Source organism: Chanodichthys erythropterus, chromosome 8 (genome assembly GCF_024489055.1).
Source record: "Chanodichthys erythropterus isolate Z2021 chromosome 8, ASM2448905v1, whole genome shotgun sequence".
Classification (NCBI taxonomy): domain Eukaryota; kingdom Metazoa; phylum Chordata; class Actinopteri; order Cypriniformes; family Xenocyprididae; genus Chanodichthys; species Chanodichthys erythropterus.
This window is the reverse complement of record NC_090228.1, coordinates 16,471,190-16,483,792: the sequence shown is the minus strand read 5'-3', so window position 1 is coordinate 16,483,792 and position 12,603 is coordinate 16,471,190. Positions and strand designations below refer to the sequence as shown.

At 36.4% G+C, this 12,603-nt stretch overlaps 1 protein-coding gene across 1 annotated transcript in view; it reads left to right on the top strand.

The window, feature by feature from the left end:
- cacna2d1a (calcium channel, voltage-dependent, alpha 2/delta subunit 1a) overlaps positions 1-7,090 on the top strand; it is a 95,369-nt gene extending 88,279 nt beyond the window's left edge. The window contains exon 39 of the mRNA XM_067392062.1: positions 1,244-7,090. Within this exon, the coding sequence (XP_067248163.1) occupies positions 1,244-1,360 (117 nt within the window). The 3' untranslated portion in view covers positions 1,361-7,090. The remainder of the gene's footprint in view (positions 1-1,243) is intronic.
- The last annotated feature ends 5,513 nt before the right edge of the window (positions 7,091-12,603 follow it).

Here is a 12,603-nt window from a genome sequence, read left to right as displayed (position 1 = left end):
CATGACTAATATCGATCTATAGCTTACTGCAGTGTGCAACAAGTGTCTCATAGTAGCTGCCGAGTGAACACAGAGTAACACTATAACAACTTTCAGCACACTAATGCATCTAATATGATAATCAGCGCTGCTGATACTCTTGACCGGAAGAAGCGGAAGCGGCGACTGTGGTATAATAAAAGTTCTGTTGCTCTCGAGCCGTGTGTCACGCTTGTCTCTCGTTAGCAATTACTCCAGCGGAGTACTAATTGAGAACTAATTGCCTGCTCTGCTTCATACTACAGTAATGTTAATACACTCAAAAAAATGTTTGGTTAAAAACAATCCAAGTTGGGTTGAAAATGGACAAACCCAGCAACTGGGTTGTTTTAAACCAGTGGTTGGGTTAAATGTTTGCCCAACCTGCTGTGTAGTTTTATTTAACCCAACTACTGCTTAAAAATGACTATATGGCTGGCTTATAATTAATCCAAAATAGGTGAGAAATTAAAAAAAAGACAAATAATTACTAGAGGCAACAATAATAATCAAAAGGTGTACATTTATTTATAAGAAATTTAATAAATGTTTATTGTTTATTATTCATTATCTTATTAATAAATGCTCATTTATTAAACATATTAATAAATGTTAATTTTCAGCATATTTGGGGTTTATTTTAAGCAAGCAATACAGTAATTTTTATACATCAGTTGAGTTAAATAAAACTACCCAGCACGCTGGGCAAACATTTAACCAAACCACTGGGTTAAAACAACCCAATTGCTGGGTTTGTCCATTTGCAACCCAACTTGGGTTGTTTTTAACCCAGCATTTTTTAGAGTGTAATCTCATCCATGAACATGATATCTGTCTTGTCTCGATTCTTTTCCACCGGCTGTAGACGTGAAGACAACACCTCCCATGATTCCGTGAAATTAAGGCGTCATCAAGCTATGCCTTTGTTTTGAATAAGCGACCACTAGTGGTGAAACTTTACATATTGTGCCTTTTAAAAGTAATCATATTTATTTGATTAAATATTTTTATTAAAAATAAACAATAAACTTACAATATATTGTATATTCTATATTAAGAAAAGCAATGGAACTTTTACTTTCGGAACCCCAAACCCAATTTGTTACAAGTTTGACAAAGACATAAAAAAGTTTTACTTCTCGTCATTACGGTAATTCCTACACAATCATCCCATTAATTCCCTACCAGACTTATTGGCTTTCTCTTGTTGTTGGCATGATAACAGGAGCAGAATGAGGATTGTGGTGGGGCATCAGGTCTGACTCCGTCTATCGTGTCCATGGTCATCCTCCAGTTGCCACTGCTCTGGCTTCTGAATGGACGAGGACACTTTCTCTCGTGACCTCAGCATAGAGACGCCACACCCCTCTACGATGCCAAAACAAATACCACATCACATATGAACGTTCATCCGGACTCCCACGCTACAGCCCAGCACATGGAGGGAGAGGCTCTGACCCAGGAAGTACAAAACCGAAGCCATGATCATTCGCAGCCCTTGAGGTCAAAGTAGGTCGGAGATGATAAATGAGCAACGACCTTTGACATTTGACCTCTGAGGTCGGACTCTCTCCACTTGAGCGACGGGGTGGGCAGTCTTACCTGGGTGGGCAGACCTTGACACTTAATCTTCACTTCACCCATGGAGATGTACAACGTCCCAGCGTAACGAAAAAATGATCCAATCACAACACTGCCAACCAAAGTTTTGCCCTTTACCAGTGTGATGCCTTTTTTAACCTATTTGTCCTTCAGTATATTTACAGCGACTTGTTCCTCAGTATTACAAACTGTTTATATGTGACTTTTATGGCCTCGTCACGTTTGCCCTGCTGAGATATTTAATGGACCCCTCAGGGTCGGGTCAGAATCCAACCTTGTTTGTGGTTTGCAGCCCATTACTGGAAAAAAAGGACAAATCAGCGAGTGACCCAATAGCAAAAGTCTCGTGTTTTTCCCAGTGGTGTCCACCTCTGTGCCTCGGGAATATCGATTTCATTTCCGACCGCTTTGCGAGAACAATCCCTCCCTCCATTTGCCCGTATTCGCTATCACACAGTGATTTTTTATCCGCCCATAGTGCATTCAAACGTGCACTGCTGCCAAACGTTACCCTGTGTGTGGTCTTGCTGTACTTTGCACTTGATGCCAAGCAGGTCGTGTGGCCAAACAGCCCTGTCGTTCTTATTTAGGGCTTTTTAAATGACTGCCAATTCGTACCGACCTAAAAGCTCGCAAAGTCCTGGTTGTGAATATGAAGAGGGAAAAAAATGGTGTTGCATGTGTGTGTTTTGTTTCTTTGATGAATTACCTGTTTGTTTTAGATCTTTTAAGATTTCTTTTTTAAAGTTATTTAAAAATTTGCTGTATGTTTAATGTTAAGTTTTCTGTGATATATTTAATGTATGTGTGTGGATATGCAGAAGGGTTGACAGTGACAGTTACTCTTTCTCACACTTTAATGTCATCTGGAGAACTCGAAAAGTCGGAAGGAAATTCATCTAATGTTTACAGATATTTTGAGACACTCAAAGAGTTTTTATAAGAAATGTTGCCCCTGGTTGAGCTGTCTTTCGGGTCTCTAATGTGTCATTTTTCGCTTTGATGTCAGAGGCAGAGCTCTGTCAGCCTTTCTTTCCTGTCAACGTGCCTTGATGTAAATGGATACATATAAAAATAAGTGAAGGAATATCACAATGTGCAATCTGACCCTGGTTGCACTGCAGAGAAGTGCATAATATCGTCATTTTGATCTGACCAACAAAACTTCCGTCCCTCTAAGAGATCCTGACTGGGTCCTTGTGCCTCAATGAAATCAGGTCCCGAATCCAAAATATATGGAATAATTAAGATTTTGAGAAGAGACAAGGATAATTACGGAAGCCTTTTTTCTTCCTTTTTTTTCTATTTAACCGTTTAGTTATTTTGGTTTTGAAGAGAAGGAGGGATACCTGGTGCTTGGCCAATATCCAATTTGTTCAATTTGCTCAATATTGTATTGATTGTGAAATATATTAGAAATGCTCAATTAATAGCAGACACGTGATTTCTAAGAGTTATTAATGGCCACTGAACCATATTTGCATTGTTTTTGGCTTCTAGTGTAAACATGTACAAAGTTATTTAGGTCTCAATCGGCAGATTACCATCATTATGTTCTATCTAATTTTAGAAGGAACAGGAAATTAAAAGAGATGGAGCAACACAAGTTCAAAAATCGGGGATGGAAAGTAAATTCCACTGAGCAATATGCATCATTTCCTCTGTACACAGGAAACTGCTTTGTTAATGCACCTGAAAACAACATGATTAGCCTACATGGAATTGGCTTGCATTGAAAAGACATTCTTCTTCTCATCTTTCCGTGATTCATCACTTCACCGTAATCAGACAAGCATTCTAGAACTGACGTGCATTAAATCAATTTACTCCCCCTACCAAAAAATACCACAAACATCATAGTTAATTGGCTGTCAAAATGAGAAATTATTGAAAACATCTCCAGTTCCACACCATTAACTCGACGAATAATCCATGTTAATTCCCAGCAAAACTAATGTCATCTTGTACTAAGTGTAATGTACTGAAATACATGTTTTTCACTTCCTCTACCTGTACTTAAAAGTGCCATAGAACAGTTTTCCGGCCTATTTGTCTTCAAAAAACAGGAAAGTGGCCAGAGAGGGTATTCAAACCTTTAACATATTCATATATCTTCCTTATGCCCTGTTTAGTTGGCATGTATTGCACTGGAAGTGAAAAATAAGCTTTGTTGCTGTGTGCATGTGAACATCTGCTTCTGTGTGTGTGATGCTAGAATATTTGCCTCAGTAGGTGCTGGAGTGTGTAAAGTAACAGATTACGGCTCTGTTCGGAATAGCATACATGCACACTACTACTATATTCGCAGTACTATGGACAGTATGCAAATTTTCGATATGCAAATACAGAATACACAGAAGACGCCATGTGATGATGTCACAATGTAGCATTCTACAGTTTGAAATTGGAATAATGTCTAGTTTTTTAAAGAGATACTGCACAGGATTCAGCAAGTAGTATGCTAATATTCCATTCTGAACGCAGCCTTAAAGTTGCGGCCACATTTACCGTTCCTCTGCAAAATTTTGTGGGCGTTTCAATAGGATAGGGAGTTTCGCCTGAGGGCGAAAAAGTTCCCCGTGCAGGTATCGCTCGTATTCAAGTCAGTCACGTAAATTCAGCACATTCACCAACAGAAAGCTGCGTGGTTTGAAAGTGACTTCTGTGTGAACTGCGTTTCATACATCACTACACTATTGACAATGGACAATGGGCCTTTTTTTGCTCATCTCGCTGAAATTTTGCTAATGTGACCGCACCTTAACTTTCACTGCCATTTTTCTTGGGGCGACAGCTGCTGTACCGAGACGTTTCCCAATCCCGATGGTCCAGGCTAACCTTAACCTTAAATGTCTAAACTGATTTGGGACCAGTATTTGAAAGAATTAAGCGTCTCCAGCTTCTGACAGAAATTGTTTACAGGATACCTTAATAGAGGTGAAAGTGTTTTCTAGGATATCAAAAAGACAGATGTTCAGTGGAAATGTGAGATCAAATCATATTATTCCTTAGAAAAGACAAAATTAGATTTAGCAACTTTTGTTCTTCAGACAAACTGGGATGAAAAAAGACGTCATGTAGACTGTGAGTTCAGATGCTGTCACCTCAGGAGCAAAATGTGACTTAAAAAAAGGTTTTTTTGAAGCTGATGTTTTGATTCTCTGTCTATCTGGACTGTGTGGGTTTTGATCTCTGGAATAGTGTGAAGCGTGTTTTAAGTGGTCAGTCAGATCCTGCTGCCTCCACTTGCCTCTTGGCTGACCGTCAGTCTGCCTCAGTCAGGGTTTAGGAGGACTTATCTGTGGGCTTATTTTCAGTCCCCCTTAATTGTACTTTCATCCAGTGGTTCCCATCTGGTTTTGCTTCAGGAACCAGATTTTAAGTGCTGACCCAAACAATATCAAGCCTAACCTGTATTTAATGTAATCTAGGTTGTATTTTCTTTTTCCATGCAAAGTTTTGATTGAGGATTTTGACCAATTTTAAGTAACCATGTTGTCATCTGGCTAAATAGCCTCTATCAAATGACAACTGAAATTACGCCAAGGCTTTTGACATCAGAAGATATAGGAAGCCTTTTATCTTTCCTTTTAAAAGTTGATATTTATTTTGCTGTGCTAACTATAGACCGTAGTTGGGCTAGACAGCGTGTTTCATTGTAGGCTGTGAGGGACAGACGTACAGTCTGTTAAACGTGTCATAATGTTTTTATTTCTTATTTTAATTGAATTTTTGGTTTTGTGTGTGCACTGAAACTATTTGGATAGATATATTTTCAATGCTTTTTGGATGAATGATCGACACAACAGTACAATCACTGTATGTTCATCCCTCACGTCATTGTTTTTCTTGACACAAAATTGAATATGGCATTGACCCTAAGGTTCACGAATGATTATATGCTTCTTTTCATTTTATTATTTGATTCCTTGACATTCAAAACAGACCTGCGGCCTGCCAGTTGAGAACCACTGATTTAAACATTTCTGTCATTAATTACTCACCCTCATGTTGTTCCAAACCCGTAAGACCTCCATTCATCTTCGGAACACAAATTAAGATATTTTTTATTAAATCCAAGATTCATCACCCATAGAAAGCAATGAAATTACCACATTCAAGGTCCAGAAAAGTAGTTAAAACAGTCAAAAACAAAACAAAAATAACGACTTTATACAACAATTTCTTCTCTGCTATGCAGTTGACGCACTGCAGCTCTTCCATGTTTACGTCCGAACGCCGGCTCAGTATTGGCCGACGCTGTTCACGTGAGCAGCACGACGCATCCATGGTCAGGAGCTGACCAATACAGATTCGCCGTTCTGATGTAAACACGGAAGCTCTGCAATGTGTCTTCAACATAAACTGCGTAGGAGAATGATAGGATAGAGAGGAAATTGTTGAATAAAGTCATTTTTTTTTTTTTTTTTTTTTTTTTGCGCACAAAAGTATTCTCATCGCTTCATAACATTAAAGTTGAAGCACTGTAGTTACGTGTACTATTTAAAACTATGTCTTTACTACTTTTCTGGACCTTGAATGTGATCCTTTCATTGCTTTCTATGGGAGATAAAAAAAAAACACCTCTCGGATTTCATCAAAAATATCTTAATTTGTTTTCAGAAGATGAACGAAGGTCTTACAGGTTACATAATTAATGACAGAAATTTCATTTTTTGGTTAAATAAATCTTTAATGCGTAACACTCTTGTGAATCTCAATTCACCTGAGTCAAACGGTGTGTATATTTGTTTAAAAAAAATAATTTAAAAAAGTAAAAATAATAATCTAAGACAAAAATGATTTAAAAAAAAATAACATAAATATAAAAAAAAATCCCACTGTTTGTAATCCCAGAATTGTTTAAATTCATGTTCAAGTATATTCAGAATAAAAACTTTGTCATCAATGGAAGTGGTGCTGTGTCTTTTCCCTTGACTGTTTTTCTTCTTTTCCAAATTCACTTCTACTTGTATTTGTCCTGGTGCCAAAACATTTTTCCCCATGTATGTCAGAGGGAAGTTGGAGTCTGCAGTTTCTCCGCTCTCATGTGACATTCTTCTGTCATCAGCGAGGACTCGGACCGAGCCAACCACAACACGGCCCTCGAATCACTGAAAACCATCGATATTTTCACACAATGTTATCTGATTGCCATCGCTTTTCTCGCCATATGCACTCGCTCGCTCTGCTTTGCTTTTTACTCTGATTTGACATTGAAGGCCTCTGTAGCATTTCACCTTGAGTTAGAATGTGAAACCAGCAGCATGCAGATATACAGGGTCGTTCCTGCCTTTATTGCCGATATTAAACTGTCTCCTACCGCGATGTGTGATATACTCCGAGACGTTAAAGCTCACGTATGGTACTTCAGTGCTCGGGGACATTTCAAATAAGTTCAATTACAGTCCCCACAGTGTTTTTGTTTAATGAAAGGCCCGTTTATATTTGCAAAACAGCTGGGGGAAGCCCTAAAAGGACACGTACGATATAAAATTACATATTTTACAGACTGGAGAGAGGAAATAAGCTGTAATATTAACGGCTGAGGCATTATTAAAGCTGTCAGTCTTCTAATGCTGCCTGCTTAATGGGAGAAATGTAAAATATTTTGTGGACTGTAAAGCAGTACCATAAATATTTGATTGTGCTTCGGAATTGATATGAAAAATGCAGTGGTTACTACACAAACAACTTTGCTTACTCATGTGATTCATGTTTGTAATATTTGCCTCACAAGATGCTATTGAATGGGTAGATAAAACAAAAAGGGGTGCCAGATATAGAGAATGACTTCATGAAATCACTATTGGCCTTGTTTACTTGCTTGATGCACATTCATGCTTTATTGTGAATGATTCATCAGTGTATGAACAAATGTTTGTTTTCATTATTCAATATTCATTAGCAATATTTGGTTTGTTTTGGTCAGGCTGCCTTTCTAAAACTTTGCCATGAATTAGCAAGCAATTTTAGTCCCTCTCTAAATAGTGTTAAAGTAACACTGAAGCAGAGTTAAAGTTAATGAGATAATTAAGCAATTAATAAGGCTGTGACTGAAGTCAGTTGTGGTTCTTGTGTTTCTCTTTTCTTCAGTGATTCTGCTTGTTAACAGCAGGTGTTCATCATTAATGTACAGTCATCACCTAGTTAATTGCTTAATTATCTCATTAACTTTAACTCTGCTTCAGTGTTATTTTAACACTATTTAGAGAGGGACCATATGTACTCTGAGCAGAGTTGATTTAACTATTGTGTATTGGGATTCCTCAGATATGCTCCGCTTTATTTTGTTTTATTTTTTTATTGTTTTGTTTTGATTTAATTCAATATATAATATTGAATTTTAATTGAATTTTAAATTGAATTCAATATTTAAATAATTTATTTATTATTGTTTATTATTTAATTAATTATTATTATTTCATATTCAACTTAATTTTACATTTAATTTGATGTTTTAATGTAATTTAATGTTCAATGTAATTAATTATATTTTTGATTATATTCAATATTTAATTTAATTTATAAATTAAAAGTTTAATTTATCTATAAATTCATAAATTAAATATTGATTTGCTGTCGGGCAAAATTGGATGGAAATAGTAGAAGAGATTTCCCACGGTAAAAATCGTGTTCCGGGGAGTAAAATCTGCATTTTTGGTGGGGCTTCCCTGGTAAAATGCACATTCCAGGGAAGTGTCATGTTATTTGGGGTCGATTCAACCTGCGGACATGAAAAACAACCCGTGGCAACAGCGTAAAAGTAGCCCAATCCAAAAGCAACCCTGTTGATAATGACGCACCCGTAAGTAAAGAAGTGTGAATAGGATCGTAGAGTAAACATCCCTGTAGCGTTCATAATTTTTAAAAAATTGCATTTTATTTCAATGGCAGGGCCTGTGAGGATCTGTTAAAACATGCTTTGAATAATTCAGTTATGAATTCACACATTTTAGACATTCTTGTCGACTCTTTTTACAAGGCCTTATTTCACAATGCGCTGGAGACGTGGTGGCTCTCGAATGGAACGTGTTCTTATGTTTTCCCTCCCTTGTCACCGCGTCGACCCTGAACTCATAAACAAAAGCGGACAGTGCACACTAAAAGCTAAACATGCTCACTCTGCACATATTTCAACCGGACATATTTCACAAGTGCCATCTACGGCCCTCCTCTATCTCCATCCAGGGATTTTGACAACAACATGGTTTAGTTGTTTGTATTAAATCAGCATGTTTCCTCTTTGAACGCTCTAACTGTCGCACATTTGATGTGCATTTTTCAGTAAGGATGCATTACAGAGTCCAAAACATCTTAGTGGTCGCAGCCAAATCAGGCTGACTAGCATGCAAGAACAACATGTCTGACTTCGGGGCTTAGCCCCTGCAGTGATTTTAGCCTGAAATGCTGGTATTTGTGGGGACTCAGTGTTTCTGACAACTAAAGAAGTTGCAAAGGACCAAACCTCAAGAATCAGATGAGGTTGTCTCATTTTTGCCAGTGGTATTTCTAGCTTTGTGGCTTCATTTCGGTGGGGTTAAATGTGATTGCTAAACAATTATTTTTGAATAAACTCCACTGTTTGTATCTCATCTGGTTATTAGGTGGGAGGCCACTTTATTTCCACTATAAAGGCTTACTGATGCTTCATGAAATGGCAGTGGTTTCTATTTTTCCAGAATGCCTCCAAACAGATTCCAGATACCAAAGAAAACTAAAGAAAGATACCCAAGAAAGTCAGTTTCACTGCATGTTTAAAGAAATTTCAGCACTCTTTATCTATATAATATATCAAATTTAAATAGATTCATAATTTATAGTTTTTGTAAAGAGTATCTACCATTATTTGCAGTAAAAATTTAGTTTAAGTTATGCTTGAATTGAAACTGAAGGGTAAAGTTCAGGTTGTCTGGTTCCTGTTGTATTTTTCACATGTAACTGTGCCAGTATTATCTACTTTTTCTACATTCAATTTTATTTTTTAACTATACCTAATAGTATACTTATTATCATTATAAAAATAATAGTTTGTTTAAAGTGTTAGTTCATCCAAAAATGAACATTTTGTTATTAATTACTCACCCTCATGTCGTTCCACACCCATGAGACCTTCATTCATCTTTGGAACACAAATGGAGATATTCTTGATAAAATCCGATGGCTCAGTGAGGCCTCCATTGCCAGCAATAACACTCCCTTTTTCAAAGCTACTAAAAACATATTTAAAACAGTTCATGTGACTAGCAATGTTATTTTTGTTTTGTTTTTGTGCACAAAAAGTATTCTCATTGCTTCATAAAATTAAGGTTGAACCACTGCAGGCACGTCGACTTTTTTAACAATGTCTTTAGTACTTTTCTGGACCTTGAAAGTGTTGATTATATTGCTCTCTATGGACGAATCCTCTCGGCTTTCATCAAAAATATCTTAATTTGTGTTCTGAAGATGAACGAAGGTCTTACGGGTGTGGAACGACATGAGGGTGAGTAATAAATGACTGATGGTTGAACTAACCCTTTAAGTGTCAATAATCCGTTTTTAAAGATATAAAAACATATTAGCCTGATTGACGTTTTCAGACTGTTGTGTTAATGAGATAAGGAAATATAGTCAATAAATGTTCTTAAATGAATGCTCACAAACACTGGCCTTGTTCATTTCTAAAAAAGTAACTTTATTGATGCAAGTCTTGTTTGAAGTCTTGTTGTTTGGATACAGATGCTCAGCAGAGGATGTAGGAAATTCCAGGTGCTGTAAACAGTTCTGTAGTCATTTAAAAGTGTAAAACCACTACAATCGGGAATGTTTAGATGCCAAGTCTTTCTTCTGGGTGTTGGTCACTGGAAATAAAAAGACTGCTTTTTTGATATCCCAACACATACACAGCAGCTGTAAACTCCTCAGACCCCCTGAACTGTATGACTGTGACTCACCTGCGACTCATTTGAGACACGCGCTCTGAAAGCGGGAGTCTGGTAGCGCTCTTGCTTTTCATGTCCTTTCATGTCTAGCTGTCTGTTGTGAAAGTGATTTGGCCGCCGCACGCAGCACAGCCAAACACAATAACTTCTCACAGATGTGTGTAATGTCCGGCTGAACCCCACCACAAAGCTATAGGGAGGGGAAGCAAAGTTTTCAAGCATCAGTTAAACAACGAATCCTGTATGGACTGTATCTCAAATTTAGTGCACTGGCTCTCTTATTGCTACTGCTAAAGTCTGCAGCTGTCTCAATAAACAGCGCCTCAAGCAAAACCTCTTGAATAACAATTTAGAGTAAATTCATTATTGAATATTTGCATGGAGAACGACAAGAGCGATCCAAACAAAAGACAACAAAAAAACAAATCCAAAAGAAGATCCAAACAAAAGCCCTCATCAACCCAATCTCATGAGAAAACATAATTATTTTATAAGGTGGCAATTTCTTACAAAAATATGATTTTTAGGTAAAAAAGAAGCATGAGGGTTCACCCCTAAACCTATAACAGGGCATGAGCGTTGTGTACAAAAACGTATGGATGAGGTCGTAGAAATTCATAAATATTAGCCACCATTTAAGCAAAATGTAAAATAATTGCCATGAAATTGTGTTGGTCCTCAGCAGCTAATCTTGTTAAGCACATACGGAAGAGGATTAGGGCCAAGCAATAATAAAAAAATAAAACCTTCTCGCGATTAAAGTTGTTACATTTCGAGAAAAAACTTGTTAAATTTCAAGAAAAAAGTTGAGATAAAATGTTGAGAATAAACTCGTTAAATTATGAGAAAAAACTCGTTAAATTTCGAGAAAAAAGTCGAGATAAAATGTTGAGAATAAAGTCAATTATGAGAAGAAAGTTGTTAGATTATGAGGACAAATTCGTTAAATTATGAGAAAAAAAGTCGTTAAATTTCGAGAAAAAAAGTCGACACAAAATGTTGAGAATAAAGTCATTAAATTACGAGAAAAAAGTCTTTAAATTATGAGAACAAATTCGTAATTTAACAAATTTGCTCTCGTAATTTAATGACTTTTTTCTCGTAATTTAATGTTTATTCTCAACATTTTATCTCAACCTTTTTCTCGAAATTTAACAATTTTTTTCTCGTAATTTAAGTAAGCACATTATTGGTTGAAATAATAAATTTATTGTATGTATCAGTTCCACCAATTAGTTTTAGTATTTAAACTTTCAGAACTCAATAATATTATTTCCCCTATTTCTCTGATTATAGTATTTCTCCATAGCATTGCATTTCGAATACAATATACTTGATTACATACAATGATTACATATCTAAAAAAAGATTTCAGAATAGCATTTTAACATGGTAATATTACTATTTTTGTTATATGAAGTCAGTAGTCATAATTACGAATTCAGCCATAGTTTTGCCACTGTCCAAAACATCATAGCAGTACCATAATACATTATAATGTTTTTTTTTGCTGATGCATTTTGCTCCAGTTTTGACCAGAACAGTATCTCATAATGCAATTTGATAAGCACAATATTGGTTCAAAGAATCTAATGTATCAATTTCACCAATTAAGTTTAGTGTTTGTTATTAAATATTCATAATATTTTTTTCCCCCTATTAGCTCTGTCCACCACTGTTTAATACAAATAAATGTTAATACTGTTAAAGGTGCCCTATAATTAATAATTGAATTTACCTTGGCATAGTTAAATAATGAGAGTTCAGTACATGGAAATGACATACAGTGAGTCTCAAACTCCATTGTTTCCTCCTTCTTATATAAATCTCATTTGTTTAAAAGACCTCTGAAGAACAGGCGAATCTCAACATAACACCGACTATTACGTAACAGTCGGGGTGTACGCCCCCAATATTTGTATATGCCTGCCCATGTTCCCGACATTATGAAAGACATTAGACAAGGGCAGCCAGTATTAACATCTGGATCTGTGCACAGCTGAATCATCAGACTAGGTAATCAAGCAACAACAACAGCGAAAAATGGCAGATGGAGCAA